Here is a 23,849-nt window from a genome sequence, read left to right on the forward strand (position 1 = left end):
AGATACGGATTTGTTAAAAGTAGACCATTATGCCTTATTGGGAAAGTATTTTTAAAGTTTTTTTTGCATTTTTTGGATTTGCAGTAGCTCTTCTGGCATGGTAGGTAGTGTCCCTATGCCTGAGTGAGAAGCGAAGGCTTTGACTCCCACCTGAGATATGATGACCAATGGAAGTTCATTGTGTGACCGTACAGGTTGAAAATGAAAACTGCTGGAGAAACTCAGGTCTGGCAGCATCTGTGGAGAGAAAGAGAGTTAATGCAAAGTTCTGAAGAAGTGTCATAGAGAACTTAAAGTGTTAACTCTCTTTCTCTCTTCATAGATTCTGCCACACCTGCTAAATTTCTCCAGCACTCTGTTTTTATTTCAGATCTCCAGCAATGACACTATCTTGCTTTTATTTCAGGTTGAACGTCAACTTGCAAACCCTTCTATCCCTGAACAATCGTGGTGCGGGAGAGGTTGTTTGCCAGCTGTGTGATGGAAACAACCCTGAAGCATCTACTCTCACTATCTGTATCTCCAGATGACAGTCTGTGCGAGGTTGTGTAACAGAACCTCCAGCAGCAGATGGCAATGGTGAGGGAAGGCTGTCTCATTTGAAGTGTCCAACCCTGACACAATGCAACATCTCTTTGGAATATCCCTTGGGTGGAATCAGCCACAAGGTTTAACCTGGAGACAGGATAGCTCGAATTGGGCATGCACTTGCTGAGCAACAACCTGATCTACCTGCCTTTTCTGCCGGAGGTCTACAGCCCCTTGACACTGATAGTCACTTCCCTGATGGTAGCCTCTTTCCTGGCCTTAGGAATCCAGTTGTTCCCCCGATGTGGATAACATATCCTAAGTGTCAAAGAAAAACAATTAAGATGGTTACTATAAATCCTCCTTCGATCCATTTGCAGGTTCCCATCCCTCACTAGTTCCATAGGTGGTCCTTCAGCTCTCTGTCCCTGGTCGACTTGAAGGAAGGATTCAGGAAGATGATGTGGTGGAAGAACATCACCATTTCCAGGGATACAGAAACCTGGCCCTCCCAGGGAGTAGGTCCTCTCCTCTGGTTCGCTTGTACTCATAAAACCTCCACTGTAACTGTGCCAGGCTACTGCAGTGCCTAAATCCCTTTGTCAGTACCTCAAAGATCCACTGTGGACTTCCAGTATTTCCCAATGGCTTTTCACGTTCAATGTTCCATCATGAATGGACACCATAGGCAGACAGTCTTCAGTGGTCTTCCCCTTGAATCTGTTCAGCTTTGAGAGTTTGAGATCATTGTTGAGGAGTCAGAAACATTCTAACACCCTTCATCATCTCATCATCACAGGACGTTAACTTTGTTTCTTTCTCCACAAAATCCTAACTGACCTGCTGTTTCCAGCAATTTATGTTTGAAGTAGAGAGTTCCAGCATCTCCAGTAGTGAGCTTTGTCCCCACTTCCTTGTTTCTTGCCCACCACTTACTTGCAATCCATTCTGTTAAATTCTGCCTTGTTCTAAATACATTTGGACTATTCTAATAAGCCTGTTTGTTTATTAATTCATTGATTGCCTCTGGAAAATCCAACATAAACTCCAACTCCTGCACATGATGGTGATGTTGTGTTATAATTCACTCAGGAAGTCAGAGTTGTTTCAACAACACAATAGAACTCCCGCCATTAGGCCATAAGACTTAGAAGCAGAATTAGGCCATTTGGCTTATTGAGCCCATTCTGCCATTCAATGAGACCATGGCTGATCTGATAATCCTCAATTCCATTTTCGTACCTTTTCCTCATAACCCTTGACCCCCAATAAAAGCAAAATATTGTGGATGTTGGAGGTTTGAGATAAAAGCAGAAATTGCTGGAGAAATTCAGCAGGTCTGACAGCATCTGAGGAGAGAGAAACAGAGTTAAGATTTTGAGTCCAATATGCTTCTTCAGAACTGAAGGGGGCTAGAAAATAGTGGTATTTGTGCTGTTGGCAAAGTAGGGGAAGCAGATGGTAAGAGTGTTTAGAGAAAAGGACAAAACTTAATGTCTACAATTAAACAGCTATCTGACATTTCTGATGGAGCTTATTTAAAGATGTAACTAGAAGACTAAGTAAGGTGAACTGACAGATGTGGTCAATTTAGATTTTCAGAAGGCTTCAGATAAGTCCCCACACAAGAGATTAAATGAAGAAAATGAGAGCACATGTGATTGGTGGTAAGATACATTCTCAGCATGGCATGCTCTGATCAATGGAATACTGCAAGCATCTGTGTTTGGGCCCCAGCCACTCGCATGCTAGATCAATTATTTGAATATGAGGAATAAATATAATATTTCCCAGCTTGCAGATGGCATTAAGCTAGGTGGGAGTGTGAGTTGTTAGATGAATGCAAAAATGCTTGAAGGAGATTTCGAGAGGCTAAGTGAGTGGGGGTAATTGACGAAATCAGAATCTTGGAGAGGAGCTCAGAAGTAGTGGCGTTTCCATGAACCTGTTTCCTTTATCTTTCTAGCAATGGAGGATGCAGGATTGGATGATGCTGTCGAGGAAGCCTCACTAAGTTGCTGCAGTGCACTTTTATTAAGTCTGAGCAGTAATGAACCTTCTTCATTTTATTTGATTGACAGTTCAAATACATGTCACTTGCCCATCACTGCTAATGCTGTCAGTTGGGGTCTCTGCAGTCAAAGGGTCAATTATTCATTTAAGAAAAGAGTTTGAGCCAAACAGTGAATGTGATTGACTCCAAAACGGCTGTACTGTTAGTCTTGGAGCTGAAGTTGGCACTCACTGTTTGCCCGCTGCAGCTTATCACACAAGCCTTCTCTCTGTGCTGAAGGCCCATGGGTTGAGAATTTCTCCAAGGGCTCATGTGCAATGTATGTGATCCAGTACTGCACAGTACCATGTGTGAATTGTGGAAGGACTGGGATCAAATGAGGCAACAAAGTTGTATCTGTGATTCCAGCCAGCGTTGCCTAGTGCTGATAATGGGTCAGTGTTCAGATTGGGTCAGGACTGTAGGCTTAAATATCGTACTGACCTAATGGATCAGCTACAAACATTGAATACATCCTTTGCTGGAAGCTGATGTAGTCTCATATTGAAGTTAATAACTGTTTTGCATCAATTTTTTTCTACTTAGAAGTATTAAACCAATACCAGTAGTTGTTGGTCAAATTAGATTGTACATATTGTGAACATGTAAATTCTGCATTGCCATTGAAAGACATTACTTTACACTGAGGCATATTTTCATCTGGGCAGTAATTGAGCAAAGCATCTGTTCTGTACAGAACCTACCTAATTTTAAATCCATTAATATAAATCGTTAGATTCTATAAACGAGCGGCTGACATCTTCCAGCAGTTTCACACTTTCATGACGGAAATAAGAATCTATAGCACTTTGTTCAGGCTGTGTTTACAATGGCTATAATGTTGATACATCTCTAAGTAGCCAACAGCATGCATTATGGGAAAGAATATTAATGTTTAATTAAGTAAGTAAATAAGTTATACCTGCAAGTATTGCAGTAGCCAGCGCTAAACTCCATGAATCAGCAACTCAACCTACTTGCACACATGCACAAGAAAGTTACATGCGCTGCCTATGAATATGATGCAGAGCCCATGCACGTGCAGAAAGAGAGCATTCTGTGTCATAGCTATTTCTGCTAAATCTGCTAAAATGTCTATTTCAAGATGACTCCTGGATAATGCAGCAGTACTTTACACTCAGCATCACAGAATTATTACTGTGCAGAAGGAGGACTTTTGACCCAACGTGCTTGCACCAGCTCTATTATCTGTCTGGCTTTATTATTTATTGCTAATCTCATGCTTTTTCCCCACATCCTTGCACAACATTACTATCCAAAAAAAATTCCAGTGCCCTTTTGAATGCCTCAATTGAACCTACCTCCATGTCATTTCCATACCTTAATTACTCTCTGTGTGAAAAATCTTTCATCTCACATCATCCTCGCTTCGTTTGCTCATCACTTTAAATATATACCCTCTTGTTCTTGTTTCTTTTGCAAGTGGAAACAGCTTCACCCTATCTCCTCTATTCGGGCCACTCAGGATTTTGAAAACCTTAATCAGATCTCCTGTCAGCCTTAGTCTCTTCATGGAGAACAGTCCCAACTTGTTCAATCTATTCTCATAGCTGAATTTTCTCATTCCTGGAACCATTCTAGTAAAATCACTTCTGCACTCTCTGCAAAACATTTGCATCTTTCCTATAATGTGTGGCCACAACTGTTCAGAATAGTCTAGCTGAGATCTAACAAGTGATCAATGGAATTTGAGAAATATGTTCTTAAATTCTGAGGAAGTTCTCTTTGCGTGCCATCCTTATTCAGGCAACGGACAGCTGAATGCTCAGTAAAATGATGAAAACCTGACTGCATGTGAATATTCCTTTATCTGGTAGTTTCTTCAGTAAAGTGCTCGGGCTCCAGTGTTTTAGGATAAATATCATATAGCAGACAGGTCTGTGGTGGTGAGTTGCTAAACCAGAATAGGACGCTTTTGTTCCTCTGTTATGACTTGGCCTTGTAGTTTCAGCTGCTATATCAATTGACTGGGGAGTACTGTGTTCTTCAAGGGTCCATGTGCACTTCAGGCCAAAAAGTTACCACTATTGAACTTTTTAAAAAGTAACTTCTCAGGAACCAAGGGATTGGTTTGAACTCCTCAATATATGAACTCTGTATATGGGCAGGCAAGCACTGCAAATTCCAAGAGAAAATGACAAGTGGTTGCAAATGATACACCGTAAGTGTTATGCAAACTCAATGCTGTTTTATTAAGTCACTATAGATTGCTATTCCAATATAAACACTGGAACATGGTCATTGTCATTGTTTTAATATTCCCCTTTTATCCACTCAAAAGAAAGCTTTCACATTTATATTGTGCCTTTCACTGTCATAGGACGTGCCTAACATTTTGCAGCCAGTGATGAATGATCACTGTAATAATGCAATGAATAATTTTGCGTGCAGAATAACAGTGAGACTTGCAGGACTCAGCATTATCCTGGAATAAATCAACAAGTTCTGGTACCCAAACATGTGCAGTTAAATGAAGAAACCAGGAAATTTCTTTTATCCTCACAAGGTTTCCTAATGGTATCTTATCAAAAGATTCGACATTCAAATACATAAATGATATAAAGTTGTGATATTTATCCGCTGGACACTGTTAAAATTAAAGCTTTTCTATTCAAGTGCAAATGAATTTTCAATGGTGTGCTAAGTCTTCTCTGTCATTGAATATTTTCATTTATAAACGTGGAGTCTCATTCCTTCAGATTTTAATTATTGTTGGAGATTAAAAATAATTTTTAAAAATGTCATTTTATTTCTTTATTACAATTCATATTTTTTCCTGTCAATTTATTTCATTTTCTTTATTTGATTTTACATTTTAACTTTGAAATTCATTGCACCAGAGAGCTGTGGAAGTTGAGTGAAAAAGTGAATTCAAGACATTGATTAGTAGGTTTTTTGTCACTATGACATGAAGGGCTGTAGGAATATCATGGGACTATGGCGCTGAAATAGACAATTAACCATTATCTAGAATGGTGGAGCAGGCTCAAGAAATTAAATGGCTTACCAATGCTTTTATGTTACTGTCTTTACACTGAGTGAAATATTACAACTTAGATTTCTTGGTTTGGATTGCGCTTGTCCTGGTCAGGATTCTTCAATCTGATTATCTGACAAACAGCACAGATCCCCTTTAGAGGCTGCCATGCTGGGACAGATGCCTGATCACCTTAAGTTTTGACTGAAAAGCCCATGAAAACTCTATGGGCATGGATGAGTACCCTTTTGTTGGCCTGTGAGAACATAATCTGGTCCAATCAGCTGTACTTCCTGCTCAACAACATTACTCTTAATGTGAAAATTCACAGAAGGCACTGATAAGTGATTTGTTTAATATCAAACCGGTTTCACTTTTCTCCGCTCTATTCACACTGACAGGAGGACATCCTTTATCCAAAAGGGTATTAGGAAATGAAAGAGTTACCATAAGTTTTGTTCCAGCTCTTTTCTACAAAGATTCTGTTGAATGCAGCTAGAGGGGCAGCATTTGAAAAGCAATGGATTTTCTATTTTAATTCAGTTTGTCAGCTGAATAAACAATGTGACTAAAGCTTTGCATATAGTCTATTCCTCTGGAAAGAAATGAAGAAGCAGAACATTTCCAGCTCAGTTGTTAATCTACAATTCATATCAATAGGCAAATACTGCTGATGTCTTGTGTGTTGTTTGTGTAATAGTAAAGACAGAAAATGCTTATGGAACAGCATCAGTATCTTATATTTGGTGTATGATGGAATATGTTGGGCTATAATGGTGTTTTGTGCAAAGATGAATACTTGAAGTAAAATGTTCTCACGTTCATGCCCCTAAGAGTAACTTAGGTTAGTTCTTTTCCTGGTGGCATGCTTGCTAAAATCTGATCACTGGGTCACCAGTGTACATTTGTCAAAGACCATGTTACTATGCCGATCCTGGTGCTAAATACGTCATTTATGAGCTTATTCAAAAGTCCTCTAGCAGGAATGGTTACAAGATCTTTTTCTATCCATTACTTCCTCTCCGCTATGCCAGCCGCTCCTAATTAATTTGGCTCACTTCTATTTTGCGTGCCAGTTATTTAGGTCTTTTTGATCTAATTGAACAAGGCCACAGCTTTGCTGCTGAGTTTAAATGAATGAAATTTACTGTTAACAATACTTCAGATTATTCTCCGAATAAACTTACTCTATTGATGGAAAAATACTGATTAGACCATCAGATCATTGCTGATGTGATTAACTCAACCCTACTTTCCTGCTATTTCCCTATAACCCTTAATTCCCTTACTGATTAAACATCTGTCTATCTCAGCCTTGAATAGACTTAATGACCCAATCTTAACAACCTTCTGCTGTAAAGTGTTACACAGATTCACTACTCTCTTGGAGAAGAAATTTTTCCTCCTCACTTTCTGTCTAGATGTGTGATCTGTTATTCTGAGATCATATCCTTGGGTTCTAGACTTTCCCACGAGGAAGAACAACCTTACTACATCTACCCTGTCAAGTCACCAAAAAAGTCTTGTTTATTGAAATATATAGTTTCAGTAGGGTTTCCTGTTTTTTCTAAACCGCAATGGAATCCATGGGAGTCATGGGACAAACTCTCCACTTGTTGGAGTCATGCCTGGCACATAGGAAGGTGGTTGTAGTTGTTGGAGATCAGTCATCTCAGCTCCAGGACATCTCTGCAGGGGTTCCTCAGGGTAATGTCCTAGGCCCAACCATCTTTAGCTGCTTCAACGACCTTCTTTCCATCATAAGGTTAGAAATGGGGGTGTTCGCCAATGATTGCACAATGTTCATCACCATTTGTGACTAAGATGCTGAAGCAGCCCATGTTCAAATACAATAAGATCAGGACAATATCAGGATTGGGCTGACAAGTGGCAAGTAACATCAGCACCACACAAAAGCCAAGCAATAACCATCTCTACTAAGAGACAATCTAATCATCACTCCTTGACATTCAATGGTGTTATCATCACTGAATCCCCCACTATCAACATCCATGGCATTACCATTTTCCACAAACTTAACTGGACTCACCACATAAATACTGTGTCTACAAGAGCAGGTCAGAGGCTAGGAATACTGTGGTGAGTAACTCATCTCCTGACTTCCAAAGCCTGTTCACCATCTACAAGGTACAAGCCAGATGGAATACCCCCCACTTGCCTGAATGGGTGCAGCTCCGACAACACTTGAGAATTTTGATACCATTCAGGACAAAGCAGCCCGCTTGATTGGCACCATAAGCATCCACTGCTTTCACTACCCATGCTCAGTAGCAACAGTGTGTATTATCTACAAGATGCACTGCAGAAATTCACCAAATATCCTCAGACAGCACCTTCCGAACGCATGACCACTTCCATCTAGAAGGACAAAGGCTACAGATATGAGGGAAAACCACCAACTGCAACTTCCCTTCCAAACCACTCATCATCCTGACTTGGAAATAGACTGCTGTTCCTTTACTGTTGCTGGGTCAAAATCCTGGAATTCCTTCTCGAAGGCATTTGGGGTAAACTTACAACATGCGGACAGCATCAGTTCAAGAAGGTAGCTCATCACCACCTTCTCAACAGAAGAACAAAAAAGTGCTGGCCAGCCAACAATGCCCATTTCCTGCATGTGATTAAAAATAATAGTACAAACTCCACTCATTAGACATTCCCTCCACACCTGTTATCAGCCTAATGAACCTTCTCTGGATTGCCTGCAGTGGCAGTATATCGTTCTGTAGATTAGGGGCCCAAAACTGTTCACAGTATTCCAACTGACCAGTGCCTTCTATAGTTTTAGAAAATCCTCCCTATTTTATATTTCATTCCCTTTCAAATAAAGACCAGCTTCCATTTGCCTTCCCTATTACCAACTGAACTTGAATGCTAGTTTTTTTGCGATTCATGAGGACTCCCAAATCTCCCTGTTCTATAGCTTTCTGCATTTCTTCACAATTTAAAGAATATTTAGCTCTATTCATCCTGCTAAAGTACGTAACCTCACATTTTCCCATATTGTATTCCATCTGCAAAGTTTTTGTGTGCTTGTTTATGTTGTGTATATCCCTCGACAGATGTTTTGTGCCATTTTCACCACTTTTCTTCCTACCTATTTTGGTATCATGAGAAAATGTGACTATACTGCATACATTTTTATCATTTATAGCATTAATATATGTTGTAAATAATTGTGGATCCAGTACTGATCCCATTGACACATAACTAATTTATTTTGCTATCCTGAAAATGACCCATTATGCCAACTTTCTGTCTTTTATTAGTTGGCCAATCCTCTATGCAAGCTAATATACTGCCCCCAACACCACTGGCACTTAATACCTAGCCTAATGTGTAGTACCTTATCAAATGCCTTTTGAAAATCCAAATGTATTACATCTACTACTTCTCCTTTATCCTGCTTATTAACTTCTCCAAGAACTCTAATAACTTTGTTAGGTATGATTTCCTCTTTGTGAAGCCACGCTGACTCTGCTTGATCATAATACGCATTTCAAAATGTTCTGCTATTACATCCTTTATATAATAGACTCTAATATTTTCCCAATAACAGATGTTAAGCTAACTGACCTCAGTTACTTGTTCTTGTCTCCTTCCTTTTTTTTAAATATAGGTGTTACATTGGCAGTTTCCAGTCCTCTAGAACTTTTCCAGAATCTAAGGATTCTTGGAAGATTACTATCAGTGAATCCACTATCTCTGTAGTTACTTCCTTTAATATCCTATGATGCATCCCATCAGGTCTTGGGGGACTTATCAGTCTTTAGCCCCATTAGTTTCCTTAGCACATTTTCTCTGGTGATAGTTATTTACTTCCTCTTGTGTTTTTGCCCTTTGATGTTGACATGCATTTGGTTGCTCAGTTAATTACATGTACTTTTATAGTCAATTGGATCACGTTATTGTGCATCATTAGTAGAGGGCAGGGTCTTACAATAATACAACAATGAGTTTTTTTTATTGCAGTCATGTTAAATTCCTTTTTACTTCTCCCAATCTGATTCTTTAACCCTTCTGCTTCATCTCCAGTGAATGTCCTGTTTTTCATCTATCTTCATTGATATCACCACAGCCTGTTTTTAAATTATATCTACAATCTAATAAAATGTTCTGAAACAATTCACATGTGTGTTATCAGACAAAATCTGAGAACAAAACCTGTAACAAAACACTGGTCATTTGTCCTACAAAATTATTAATGAATTTCTTCATTATTCCCTAGCCTGTTACTATTTCACTAACTTGTCATAGAGTCCTATAACATAGCCAAGGCCATTTGGTCCATCGAGTTTGCACCAACCTATCTACACTAATTCCAGTGTTAATAATCTTCAGTTGCATCTGTCCATTATAGTATTGGTAAGAGTGACCATCGCACAGTCCTTGTGGAGACAAAGTCCCGTCTTCACCTTGAGAACAACCTCCATTGTGTTGTGTGGCACTATCACAGTGCTAAATGGGACAGACTTCGCACAGATCTAGCAACTCAAGACTGGACATCCACGAGGCGCTGTGGGCCATCAACAGCAGCAGAATTGTACTCCAGCACAACCGTAACCTCATGGCCCGGCATATCCCCCACTCAACCATTTCCCATCAAGCCAGGGGTTCAACCCTGGTTCAATGAAGAGTGCAGGAGGGCATGCCAGGAGCAGCACCAGGCATACCTGAAGATGAGGTATCAACCTGGTGAAGCCACCAAACAGGACTACTTGCATGCCAAACAGCAAAAACAGCAAGTGATAGACAGAGCTATGCGATCCCACATGGATCAGATCTAAGCTCTGCAGTCCTGCCACATCCACTTATGAACGGTGGTGGACAATTAAACAACTCACTGGAGGAGGAGGCTCCACAAATATCCCCATCCTCAATGATGGAAGAGCCCAGCACATCAGATCAAAAGATAAGGCTGAAGCATTCGCAGCAATCTTCAGCCAGAAGTGCCGAGTGGATGATCCATCTCGGCCTCCTCCAGTGGTCCCCAGCATTAGAGATACCAGTCTTCAGCCAATTCGATTTACACCCCGTGATATCAAGAAACGAATGGAGACACTGGATACTGCAAAGGCTCCCGGCCCTGACAACATTCCGGCAATAGTACTGAAGAATTGTGCTCCAGAACTTGCTGCTCCCTTAGCCAAGCTGTTCCAGTACAGTTACAACACAGGTATCTACCTGACAATGTGGAAAATTGCCCAAGTATGTCCTGTGCACAAAAAGCAGGACAAATCTAACCCGGCCAATTACCGCCCCATCAGTCTACTCTCAATCATTAGAAAAATGATGGAAGGTGTCAGTACCTGCTCAGAAATAACCTGCTCTGTGACACCCAGTTTGGGTTCCGCCAGGGCCACTCAGCTCCTGGTCTCATTCTAGCCTTGGTTCAAACATGGACAAAAGAGCTGAATTCCAGAGGTGAGGTGAGAGTGACAGCCCTTGATATCGAGGCTACATTCGACCAAGTGTGGCATCAAGGAGCCCTGACAAAACTGGAATGAATGGGTATCACTGGGCAAACTCTGTGGTGGTTGGAGTCATACCTGACACATAGGAAGATGGTCGTGGTTGTTGAAGCTCAATCATCTCAGCTCCAGGACATCTCTGCAAGAGTTCCTCAGGGTAGTGTCCTAGGCCCAAACATCTTCAGCTGCTTCATCAATGACCTTCCCTCCACCATAAGATCAGAAGTGGGGATGTTCGCCGATGATTGCACAATGTTCAGCACCATTCGTGACTTCTCAGATACTGAAGCAGCCCATGTTCACATGCAGCAAGATCTGGACAATATGCAGGCTTGGTCTGACAAGTGGCAAGTGACATTCGCGCCACACAAATGCCAGGCTAAGATCATCACCAATAAGAGACAATCTAACTACCGTCCTTTGACATTCAATGGTTTAACATCACTGAATCCCCCACTATCAACATCCTGGGTGTTATCATTGACCAGAAACTCAACTGGACTCACCACATTAACAGAGTGGCTGCAAGAGCAGGCCAGGAGCTGGGAATACTGCGGCAAGTAACTCACCTCCTGACTCCCCAGAGTCTGTCCACCATCTACAAGGCACAAGTCAGGAGTGTGATGGAATACTCCTCACTTGCCTGGATGAGTGCAGCCCCAACAACACTCAAAAAACTTGACACCATCCAGGACAAAGCAGCCCGCTTGATTGGCACTACATCTACTAGTATCCACTCCCTCCAACACCGATGCTCAGTAGCAGTAGTGTGTACTATCTACAAGATGCACTGCAGAAATTCACCAAAGATCCTCAGACAGCACCTTCCAAACCCACAACCACTTCCATCTAGAAGGACAAGGGCATCAGACATATGGGAACACCTCCACCTCCAAGTTCCCCTCCAAGCCACCATCCTGACTTGGAAATATATCACCGTTCCTTCACTGTCGCTTGGTCAAAATCCTGGAATTCCCTCCCTAATAGCATTCTGTGTCAACCCACAGCAGGAGGACTGCAGCAGTTCAAGAAGGCAGCTCACCACCACCTTCTCAAGGGCAACTAGGGATGGGCAAGAAATGCTGGCACAGCCAGTGATGCCCACATCCCACAAATAAATAGAGAAAAAATATCTGTCACTGTTTGATTTATCATGACACTTAATATTTCAGATCTGCCGTAGAGACGAGTCATTGATATCCATTATTCCTTTAACATGTCTGAGCATCTTAGCTTTATGGGACACTCACACTGCTCATTATCTACCTGCATCGAAGCATAATCTAGGGTATAACCTCTCTAAACTCCCTGAAGGAAGACCTGATGAACACTAGATAAAGCAAAGTTTGGTACAGATCAGATGCTGTTTTATTGCATCGTTAAATGAAGTATGCAGAACACCAGGTTCAACAGATCATATATTCCATTTCAAAGTGTCATTCAGCGCAGAAAGAGGCTATACTGCTGAAAACAGAACAGTGAAAATGGTCGTAGGTGTAAACCAGTAAAGAGCCCAGCAGGCCCCTGACTATCCCATTCCAGCAGGCAGACACAGTTAACAAAAACATGCTGAGAGATAGTAAGAACTGCCAATGCTGGAGTCAGAGATAACACAGTGTGGAGCTGGGGGAACACAGCAGGCCAGGCAGCATCAGAGGAACAGGAAAGTTGACATTTCGGGTCGGGACCCTTCTTCAGAACTTGTTATGGAGAGAAAGCAGTAAGAGACTGCCAACAGGTAGTGAGGAAACATTGTGTGCTGTGTGCATTTGAGGCAAATTTCGGCAACTCTCATAACTTCTTGTACATTTGAACCAGAATCTCCACAGACAGTATTCACCTTGTTGACCTGTTTTTGCTTCACTTCTTGTTGCATTGTGAAGGTGGATGTGGACCTTCTGTCTTTCAGGAATATTTCAGCTGTATACTTTTGCGGTTGAGTACAATCTTTTGAATTCCTTTTAGCTAATGGCAAAATGAATACTAACAACATTGTAAAGTTACATTTTTGTCTGCTTGCTTGCTGTGTGGTTGAGAGCTCAGACAGATTACATCATTTACATAATTCAGGAATATTTGTCGAAAACGCCTGTACAAACTGACTTGCTGACAACATATGCTGTGCATTCCATTATTGTGAATATTGAGTACAAAGAAGGTATTTCTGATCTCACAACTTTTGACATTATTGAACAGTCACTCTTTATGTCTACATTGTGCAGGACTTCTTGTATGCAGGGATATCAGGGGTATTGAACATGGGTGAATGGAGGAGAATGTCAAGAGGGGAACCAAATGCCCAGTAAAAGGGTGGGGTGGTTGGGGGTTGGGGTTTGGGGGTGTGTGTTAATAATGAAAAATGGTAAATTGGTGGTAAGTTAGAGATAAACCGGCAACATACTGGTCCTCAACTTTGATAAACTGGTGATGAACTGACCATAAACCAGTTATAGTGGATTAATGATCAGTATTGACCCATAATTGAGGATGGAGTGATGGATACAGTAGGACAGGAGACCTTGACAATTTTCAGTTGATCAGAGAGAGCCAGCACAGGTTTGTAAAGGATAGGTTGCTGCTTGATGAATCTGACCGACTTTTTTTTGAAGAGGTGGCTAAAGTAATGGACAGGAAAATGCTGATATTTCTGTCAGGTGAACAAAAATTTGCACGCATATGTTTAATACAGTCTTCTACAAGGTATTTGAAAAAGTCCTTCACAAGAGACTATTAAGTGATATTGAAGCACCCAGAACTGAAAGTAAGTTGTTGCACCTGGTTAAGAAATTGGCTGAGCAGCAGGAGACAGAGTAGGAATAATGGGCAGGTAATCCAATTGACAGAATGCGACTATTGTGGTTTCCCTACATGGATGTGTGTTGGAGTCTCAGCATTATTGATCAAAAGCCATTGATGCAAAGTCAGGCAGCATTCTATAGGAATTTGTGGATGGAAGTAAAAATTACCGCAGTTATTCATAGATCAATTGAGGGGTGAAACTGTGGTGAAGGGATTTTAATGAAGGAAAGTATGAGATCATCCACTATGGCTAGAAAAAGGTTAAAACAGGATACTTCCTACATGGTGAAAAACTAGAAACAATTGAGATCCAAAGAGACTTGGGGCGCAGATGCTTAAATAATTTTAATATAACGTTAGAGACAATAATTTAAAAAAGCCAAATGAATTTTGACTTAAGTCTAGATGATAAGAATACTAAAGGGTAGATGTCATGCATCAGCTTTACTGATCTCTCATCAGTAAAACTGGTGAAAGGAGTCATTGACAGTATTATCAAGTGCTCAGCAATAACCTGCTCACTGACACTCAGGTTGGGTTCCATCATGTCCATTCCATTCCTGACCTTATTACAGCCTTGGTCCAAACATAGACAAAAGTGTTGAAATCTGGAGGTATAAGAGTGCTGCCCTGATCATCTTGGCTACATTTGACTAAATGTGGCATCATGGAGCCCTATAAAAACTGGACTCAGTGGGAATCAACGGGAAAATTCTTTACTTGTTGGAGTTATTCCTAGCACAAAGGAAGATGGATATGTGTTGGAGATAAATCATCTCAATCACAGAACAACACTGCAGCAGTTCCTCAGGGAGTGTTCTAGGCCCAACCACCTTCAGCAGCTTCATCATTGACATTCCTTCCATCATAAAGTCAGATGTTCGTTGACGATTTTACAATGTTCAGTCTGTGTTCAATTGCAGGACGATCTCAACCACATTCAACTCCTCAGATACTGAACCAGTCTGTATTCAAATACAGCAAGTCTTGCACAACATCCATGTTTGGGCTGAAAAGTTGGGAGTAACATTCATGCCTTGCAAGTGTCAAACAATGACCGTCTCTAACAAAATAGAATACTATCATCACCCTTTGAATTTAATGGCTTGACCAATGCTGCATCCCACACTATTAACATTCTGGAAATACTGTTCTTACAACCAGACCTTGGGTGCTGGTACAAATTTGTTATGGTTCCAGATAGAATACCTCTCACTTTTAAGGTGAGGAGGGATGAACTGACTCCCTTTCTTCACTCAACAATCCAGTTGATTGTTTGCAACAAGGTTGATTTAAGAAGACTTTCTTCACTTTGAGAATGAGATGGGGAAATAATTTGGGAACAAGGAAATGGCAGAGGATCTTCACAGTAGGAGGCACTAATAGCATTTCAAATGGCTGAATATTCAAGGGGAAAAAGAAAGAGAGGAAAAAAATACAATAACTATCATTAGAGAAAAGTTGCTGGTAAACTAATGAGGCTAAAGACCGAAAAGTCCCATGGAATGGATGGGATACATTCGAGGATACGAAAGGAACTATCCAAAGAGATTATAGATGCACTGGTACTAATCTTCCAAGAATCCTTAGATTCTGGAATAGTTCTAGAGGATTGGAAAACTGCCAATATAACACCTTTATTAAAAGAAGTATAGGAGAATAAAAATGTAACTATAGGTTAATTGCCTTAATTACTAGGAAAATATTAGTGTCTATTATAAAGGATGTAATAGCAGATCATTTAGAAATATATAAAATGATCAAGCAGGGTCAACATGATTTCATGAAGGGGAAATCATGTCTGACAAATTTACTAGAATTCTTTGGGGACACAGTAAGTAGGATTGATAAAGAAGAAGCAGTGGATGTAATATATTTAAATTTTCAAAAGGTGTTTAAAAGTACTGCACATTAGGCTACTTTATAAGATATGTGCCCATGGTTGGAGGTAGTATATTAGCATGGATAGAGGATTGACAGAGAGTTGGGGTAAGGGAGCATTTTCAGGATGGCAATATGCATCAGTGAGTGCCAAAGGATCAGTGCTGAAGGCTATAATTATTTACAATATATATTAATGACTTGAATGAAGAAAATGAATGTTCTATTGACAAGGTTGAAGATGACATAAAATAGATGTAGAGGCAAGCGGTGAGGATGACACAAAGAGACTGCAGAAGAATGTAGACAAGTTAAGTGAGTGGAAAAAAAGTTGGTAGATAGAACAAAATGTGGGAAAATGTGTGCTTATGCACTTTGGCAGGAAAATTGGAGGAGCTAAGTATTATTTACATGGAGAAAGGCTACAAATAGGGATGGAACAGAAGGATTTTGGAGTCCTCTTCCATGAATCACAAAACACTAGCATCCAAGATCAGCAGGTAATAGGGAAAGCATATGGAATGTTTGTCCATAAGACTATAAGACATAGGAACAGAAATTAGGCCATTCAGCCCATCGAGTCTGCCCTGCCATTCAATCATGGCTGATAAGTTCCTCAACCCCATTCTCCCACTTTCTCCTCTTAACCCTTGATCCCCTTGATAATCAAGAACCTATCTATCTCAGTCTTAAATGTACTCAATGACCTGGCCTCCACAGCCTTCTGTGGCAGTGAATTCCATTGATTCACCACTCTCTGGCTGAAGAAGTTTCCCCTTATCTCCGTTCTAAAAGGTCTTCCCTTTATTCTAAGGCTGTGCCCTCGGGTCGTAGCCTCTCCATAGGGAATGGAATGTAAAATAGGGAGGTTTTGCTAAAGCTATACAAGGCATTAGTCAAATCACAACTGGAATGCTATGAACAGTGTTGGTGTGCTTAGCTAAAGAAAGATATACTGGAATTGGAGGCAGTCTAGAAAGGCTTCACTAGGCTGATCCTGTATATGAAGGGGCTGTTTTATGAAGACAGGTTGAGTAGATTGATCCTGCGATCATTGGAGTTTAGAAGAATGAGAGGTGACCTTATTGAAATAAATGAGATTCTGAGGGGACTTGACAGGCTAGATGTGGAGACGTTGTTTCCCCTAGTCGGCAAGTCTAATATCAGACAAGACATTTAGAAAACTTTAATACAATTGAGTCAATCTTTTTTTGGAAGAGAAATTATGTTTGACAAACATTCAAGTGTTTTTAAGGATATAGCAAGCAAAGTTGTTAAAGGGGAACCAGTAGATGTAGTGCATTTGGATTTCCAGAAAGTACTTGATAATGTACCTGCATAAAAAGTATTGGACAGGACAGCAGCTCATGGTATTAGGGTGATTTATATTAACTTGGATTGAGGATTAATGATTAGATGGCATATAGAAGATAGAGAGTCAGAATTAATGGATCTTTTTTGTTTGGAAAAATAGTGATGCCACAGGTATCTGTCCTAGGGCCACAATTATTTACCATCTATGTAAATGACTTGGAGGATGGGGCTGAGTGTAATATATCCGAAGTTGTAATATACCCAAAAATACTAGTTCAGTATTGTCTTAAGGCTAACGTCAGATTAAATTGGCAGTTAGGGAGACAAATGCAATGTTAGCATTTGTTTCAAAAGCAGAGCTTTATTGCTGGAGATGTACAAGGCTCTGGGCAGACTACATTTGGAATATTATGAGTAGTTTTGGGCCCCATATCTAAGGAAGGATGTGTTGGTGTTGGAGGGGATCCAGGTGAAGTTCACAAGATTGATTCTGGGGATGAAGGGCTTGTCATACAAGGAGCGGTTGAGGACTCTGTGTGTGTACTCGATGGAATTTAGAAGAATGAGGGGCGAGCTGATTGAAACTTACAGAACAATGAGAGCACTGGGTGACTGGACATGGAGAATATGTTTCCACCAGTAGGAGAGACTGAAACCCAACAGCACAGCCTCAGAGTGAAGGGACAACCCTTTAGAACTGAGATGAGGAGGAATTTCTTCAGTCGGAGGGTGGGTAATCTGTGGAACTCATTGTCACAGAAGGCTGTGAAGGCCAAGTCACTGCGTGTATCTAAGAGATAGATAGATAGATGGATGGATAGATAGATAGATGGATAGATGGATGGATAGATAGATGGATGGATAGATGGATGGATGGATAGACGGACAGATAGATGGATGGATAGATAGATAGATGGATGGATAGATAGATGGATGGATAGATGGATAGATAGATAGATAGATGGATAGATAGATGGTTAGATGGATGGATAGATGGATAGATGGATAGATGAAGAGTTACAGGGAGAAGGTAGGAAAATGGGGTTGGGAAACATATCAGCCTTGATTGAATGGTGGAGCAGACCTGCTGGACCAAATGGCCTAATTCCGCTCCTATATCGTATGGTAGTTTTCAGATGATACAAAAATAGGCGGGAGGGCATGGTGTGATGAGGTCATAAGTAGTCTGAAAGGGGATGCAGATAGGTTGCGTGAGTAGTTCAATAACTTTCAGGTGGAGCTCAATGTAGTAAAGTATGTGGTCACTCATTTTGGTAGGAAGAATCAGAAAGCAGATTCATATTTAAATGAAGAGAGACTTCAAAAACGTTCACGGATGGATTTAGGTGTTCTTGTGCATGAAACTCAAAAAGTTAACATGCACCACAACATGTAATTAAGAAGGTGAATGGAAATTTGGCCTTTATTGCTTAGGGGTTTAAAAGTAGGGAAATCCTGTTATAAAGAGATGATGAGACCACATTCGGAATACTGTGTATAGTTTTGGCCCCCTATTTAAGAAAGGATGTACTGACGCTGGAGACAGTTCAAAGGAGATACACTAGGCTGATCCCTTGGATGACTTATCAGGGGTGGTTAAACAAGTTATCTTTAATCATTAGAACTTAGAAGAATGAGGGATGATCTTATTGAATCTTATAAGATGTTGAAGGGACTTGACAGTGTAAATATTGACAAGATGTTTCTATTACTGAGAGAATCTCACACCAGGGGACATACCTACAGAATGAGTAGACACTAAATTGAAACTAAGATGCAAAAGGTATTTTGTCTTTGGAGGGTAGCAAATGTGACTTTTAATAAGGGATCAGTTAACTGTCAGAGGTTTAAAATATGTAACCACATCTGTGATTGAAGAATGTGCATAACTGTTTGTGTATGAGGCCTTAGCTGGGATAACAACAGAAAGCAAGACTGAAGCCAAGCAACATTGGCACAAACATGTACTTTTGAGTTTTTTGATTTCTTTTCCTTTTGAAATGTTAAATGCCTCTAAGAATGTGTGCACTCGTCTCTTGGAAAATTACATTAACTTGGGTCATCTGTAAAGATTACGTTGTGAAACAGCTTGCTTTTTTAAGATGATAACAATTTTTCTCTTCTCAGCAATATTAAGAGTTGAATATTGCATTTGCTGCCTTGGTCCTGAAGTATGATTGATTATTTACTTCATTAGTCATAATATTCCTGTCATCATCTGCTTCCCTCATGATTGAAGGCCAGTTGTCAGGGTGACCAGACGAAGAGCCCTCTTGAGGCTCTATCTAGATACAAAGCTGGAGCCAAGAAGGTCTTACCTATCTTTTGTGCTCCCAGTTTGCATCTGCTGAGGCTCTTGCTGCTGTTGGAATTGTATTGACAGTGTATCACCATGCAGTTTAACACTGTCATCAAATCACTGTTACTGTGCAACTCTGTAAAGCAAAGACAATTCACTGAAGACAATGAATTGGAATAAAATCTGGCAGTGGGTGGAAGTCGAACTATACGGGTTAACTTGTCATTTAATTGGATGTATCTGCACACCCTTGCCTTTTCCTTCACTTTATAAGACATATAACTCAGTCTCTTTCTGTAAGTCATAACAGGCATGTTTGCAGTCAACTTTTCTCATTTTCACATTTTGTATTTCATTAGGGCTGTGGGTAAAATTAGAGTGCAGCAAAACTGTACGTTTGTCCACCTCATTCCAACTTGAGCATTCCAGCTTTTACCTATAACTTCTGAAGTGAAGCAAGAGAGATCTACATAAATCAAAAGAAAAAAGGACTATCTCTACTAAGTATTAACTTTGACCAAAATGTTAGCCTATTTCTTTAACACTGGCAGTGTAAAATAAAATTACCAGATGTACAGTCACAGCTGGAAGAAACCCATGGCCAATTTCAGTTCATTAAGAGACAAGACAAACAGATCCAGTTATATACGATTAATAGTTATCTTCAAAAGATGCCATTTATTTGATATGAATAAAATGTTGTGACCCTGCCATTGACAATATTCCATGCAGGCAATTGTCATTTAAGGACACACCACAGGAAAATACCAGGCCTAATCCCAATAATATTTTCTGTGCCATAAATCATCCAATCCAGACATTACCAACTGTGCAAACAAATGATTCAGTTTGCTCACTGCCTATTAACCTTTTCACTCACATTGTCATAACGTGCAGCTTGAATGAAATGCTCACAGAGATGGCATGTACCTACAATGATGACTATTGAGAATTTCTGAATGTTGAGAATTTCTAGGGTCTTCCCTTTGCTCCCAAACAATTACTTGTCAGTTGATTCTCATATTTCTTCAGTGCACTGTGAGTTAAACCTTCTAATAGATTTAGCCTAGATTTCTAAAATTGTTATTTGAAGCAGAAACAATTATTTTAAACTGTATTTTATACGTGAACAGACAGTGGGCCAGTTACTGTTGGAACTATTACACACATTGGGCTTAGTGTTTCACTAAACCCTCAGTCTTCTGCCGATAGGCTTCTGATTTAACAGATTCAACTCGTGTGAACTGCTCCCTCAGACCTAATGTGCAAGCTGAGCAATTACTTCTCAACCTGCATTTGAATTCATGACACATTCAAAGATTATTTGACTAGACGTCTGTAGCAGCTATTTTCTTCACTTTCTCTGATGGAGATCTTGAGACTCCAGCTATTCAGTAACTGTGAAAACAGGATGATGGCACTAAAAGTTCCAGAGACTGAACATTGTTGTTAATAATAAATTAATTCACTGAATGCAACACAGATGCTTGACAACTGTTGGCTGGTTTTGGTCATTATCTGGTTGCCAATCTTTAATTCTTTTTAATTTATTCTGTTCTTTCTTTTTAGAGGCTCTAAAGGAGGAATGTCAGAAAACTACCACATTTTTTTCCCGATGTACCATGTTTACTCTCAATTTGATGGGATCATGATGTAAAGTTATGTTCACACAGTGTAAAAACTGTCACAATGAAATTTTTGTTTATTCTTCCAATGGAATGTGGGTGCCACTGGCACTAACTACCTTTGAGATATTGGCGATGAGCTACTTCCTGAATTGCTGCAGGCCATGTGTATAGATTTCACCCACAGGGTGCGTTATGATATTTCAATGTTCAAGTTGATGCAATATTAACAGTGTTATACATGCTGCTCATAAAGTTCACACTACTGAAATTCTCCCAGTTGACTATCATGTACAACTGCCACTCTATGTGCATATAAGTGGGCACGTGTGTGAGTGAACATGACAGTATGGGGTGGTGAGCTACATTTCTGATGTGTGCTTTGGTAGTGATGGAAATTAGTCAGAAACCATAATAACTGATGGCTCTATGCTACTTGCAAATGGAGAACATTGACTTCTATTTTAAGCTATCATTATGTTGAAAATCTTCAAACTTTTCAAGAAAAAACACTGATATGTCTTATCTCTTAACTAAGGTACAATGTTACAAAGTAATTATGTCACAGTTGTCATGACCACTGGTCAGAAACCCAAACAGCAATGGATATTTTAAACTCATAATTCTAAAATGTCTTTTTTTAAAGAGGGCTGATATAGCTATGGATGTAACTTAAATGGCTGTCTGGAGAGAGAGAGAGAGAGAGACTCATGGAATGTCACATCTAAAGATACAAAGAGAACTTCAAACAACAGCCCTTCAAAAAAAGGAAGAAGCAAGCCAACCAACGACCGTGATCTCTTGTCATGACAAAAATAACAAAGGCCAGCCCCTGCAGATTATGACCTAAACTGCAGACATTTTTGCTAAACTGCAATTTTTCCCTTTGAAGAAACTGTTCCCGAGGCAGCCCAGTACTGCAGGTCAAAGAACAACCTTCTTCTGATTGCTAGAAGCCAGCTAGCTAGCAAACCAGTCAAAGGAAACAGGATAACAAAAGACTTCACTCTTGCCCTGATTGCGGGAATTTTCTCATGGTTGAAAGGAGTCAGAACAAGAGAACCTCAACCAACCTGAACTAAAAATTATGAAATTGGCTATCCAGCTACCAATGACATTGCTACTGGTAATCTCCATTACAACAGCTGCAACATTCAACTATCCACTCTTAATAATTCAAAAACTGATCTAATTATCTGTTTATTAAAATTATATCTGTTGCGACTTGCCTTTTATTTCTAATTGGTGTGTATGTGGGTTGCGTTATTAATTCTTCTCGTGTTTAGTAACTAATAAACTCACTGTTTGTTAACTCAAGAAAGTCTAGATAAATGGCTCCTTTTAAAATGTACGTTCATTTGGGTCTGAGATAAAGGTATCCACAAGTGGACGGCTCCATTTTTAAATTAACCATGTTGTGACCAATGGTTGGGTTTGCTTTTTATTCATTCATGGAATATGGGAACCATTGCCTGGGTCAGCAGTCATCCATCCCCAGTTGTCCTTGAGAGGGTGGTGGTGAAGTACAGTCCATTTGCTGTAGGAAGACCCACAGTGCTTATAGAGATGGAGTTCAGGATTTTGATCCAGTGACAGTGAAGAAACAATGAAATATTTCCAAGTGAGAATGCTGAGAGGCTTGGAGTGTAACTTGCAGATGGAGTGGTGTTCCCATGTATCTGCTATCCTTATCCTTTTTGATGGAAATGGTTATGGGTTTGGAAGATACTTGCTGAATTTCTGCAGAGCATCTTGTAGATGGTACACATTGCTGCTACTGAGCGTCAGTAGTCGAAGGGGTGAATGTTTTTGGGGGTGGTGCTAATCAAGCGGGCTGCTTTGTTGAGTATGTTGTCAAGCTTCTTGAATGTTGTTGGAGCTGTACCCATCCAGGCCAGTGGGGAGTGTGGCATCACACTCCTAAATTATGCCTTGTAGGTGGTGAACAGTCTTTGGGGACACAGGAGGTGAGTTACTTGCCGCATTCATAGCCTCTGACCTACTTTTGTGGCCACCTTACTGATATGGCAAGTCCAGTTGGAGGTCAATGATAATCCTCAGGTTGTTGATAAAGAGGGATTTGACGATAGCAATACCATTAAATGTGAAGGGACGATACTGAGATTCTTCCTTATTGATAATGGCCATTGCCTGGCATTTGGTGCAAATGTCACTTGTCACACCAATCCTGAATATGGTCCAGGTCTTGCTGCATTTAGACATGGAGGAGTCACACATGATGCTGGACATTGTGCAATCATCAGTGAACATCCCCACTGCTGACCTTATGATGGAGGTAAGGTCATTGTTGAAGCAGCTAAAGATGGTTGGGCCCAGGACACTACTCTGAGGAACTCCTGCAGAGATATGCTGGAGATAGAGTGATGGACCTCCATTCTGCACAACCATCTTCCTATGTGTCAGCTATGACTCTAACTAGCTGAGCGCCCCAGGCAGAGCCCAACTGAGCATCAATGACCAGTTATTAGTAAGCACTAGATGACCTCTTCCATCTCTTCACTGGTGATTGAGAGTACACTGATGAGGCAGTAATTAGTCGTGTTGAATTTGTCCTGCTTTTGTGTACGGGACATACCAGGGCAATTTTCCACATTTTTTGATGGATGTTAGTGCAGTACCTGCACCGGATCAACTTGGCTAGGCACACAGCAAATTCTGGAGCACAGTCTTTAATACAATTGCTAAAATTTGTGGTAAAGAAGGCATGGGTGGGGCATGGAGTATAAAAGTTGGCAAATCATGTTGCAGCTGACTAAGACTTTAGTTAGGCCACATTTGGAGTATTGCGTGCAGTTCTGGTCACCACACTATAGGAAGAGTGTGGAGATTTTGGAGAAGG

General features: G+C 40.4%; 1 protein-coding gene across 1 annotated transcript in view; it reads left to right on the top strand.

The window, feature by feature from the left end:
* bckdhb (branched chain keto acid dehydrogenase E1 subunit beta) overlaps nucleotides 1-22,164 on the top strand; it is a 296,601-nt gene extending 274,437 nt beyond the window's left edge. The window contains exon 10 of the mRNA XM_048596906.1: nucleotides 21,636-22,164. Within this exon, the coding sequence (XP_048452863.1) occupies nucleotides 21,636-21,665 (30 nt within the window). The 3' untranslated portion in view covers nucleotides 21,666-22,164. The remainder of the gene's footprint in view (nucleotides 1-21,635) is intronic.
* The last annotated feature ends 1,685 nt before the right edge of the window (nucleotides 22,165-23,849 follow it).

The sequence above is a fragment of the Rhincodon typus genome, chromosome 5, assembly GCF_021869965.1.
Source record: "Rhincodon typus isolate 14 chromosome 5, sRhiTyp1.1, whole genome shotgun sequence".
In the NCBI taxonomy this organism is placed as follows: domain Eukaryota; kingdom Metazoa; phylum Chordata; class Chondrichthyes; order Orectolobiformes; family Rhincodontidae; genus Rhincodon; species Rhincodon typus.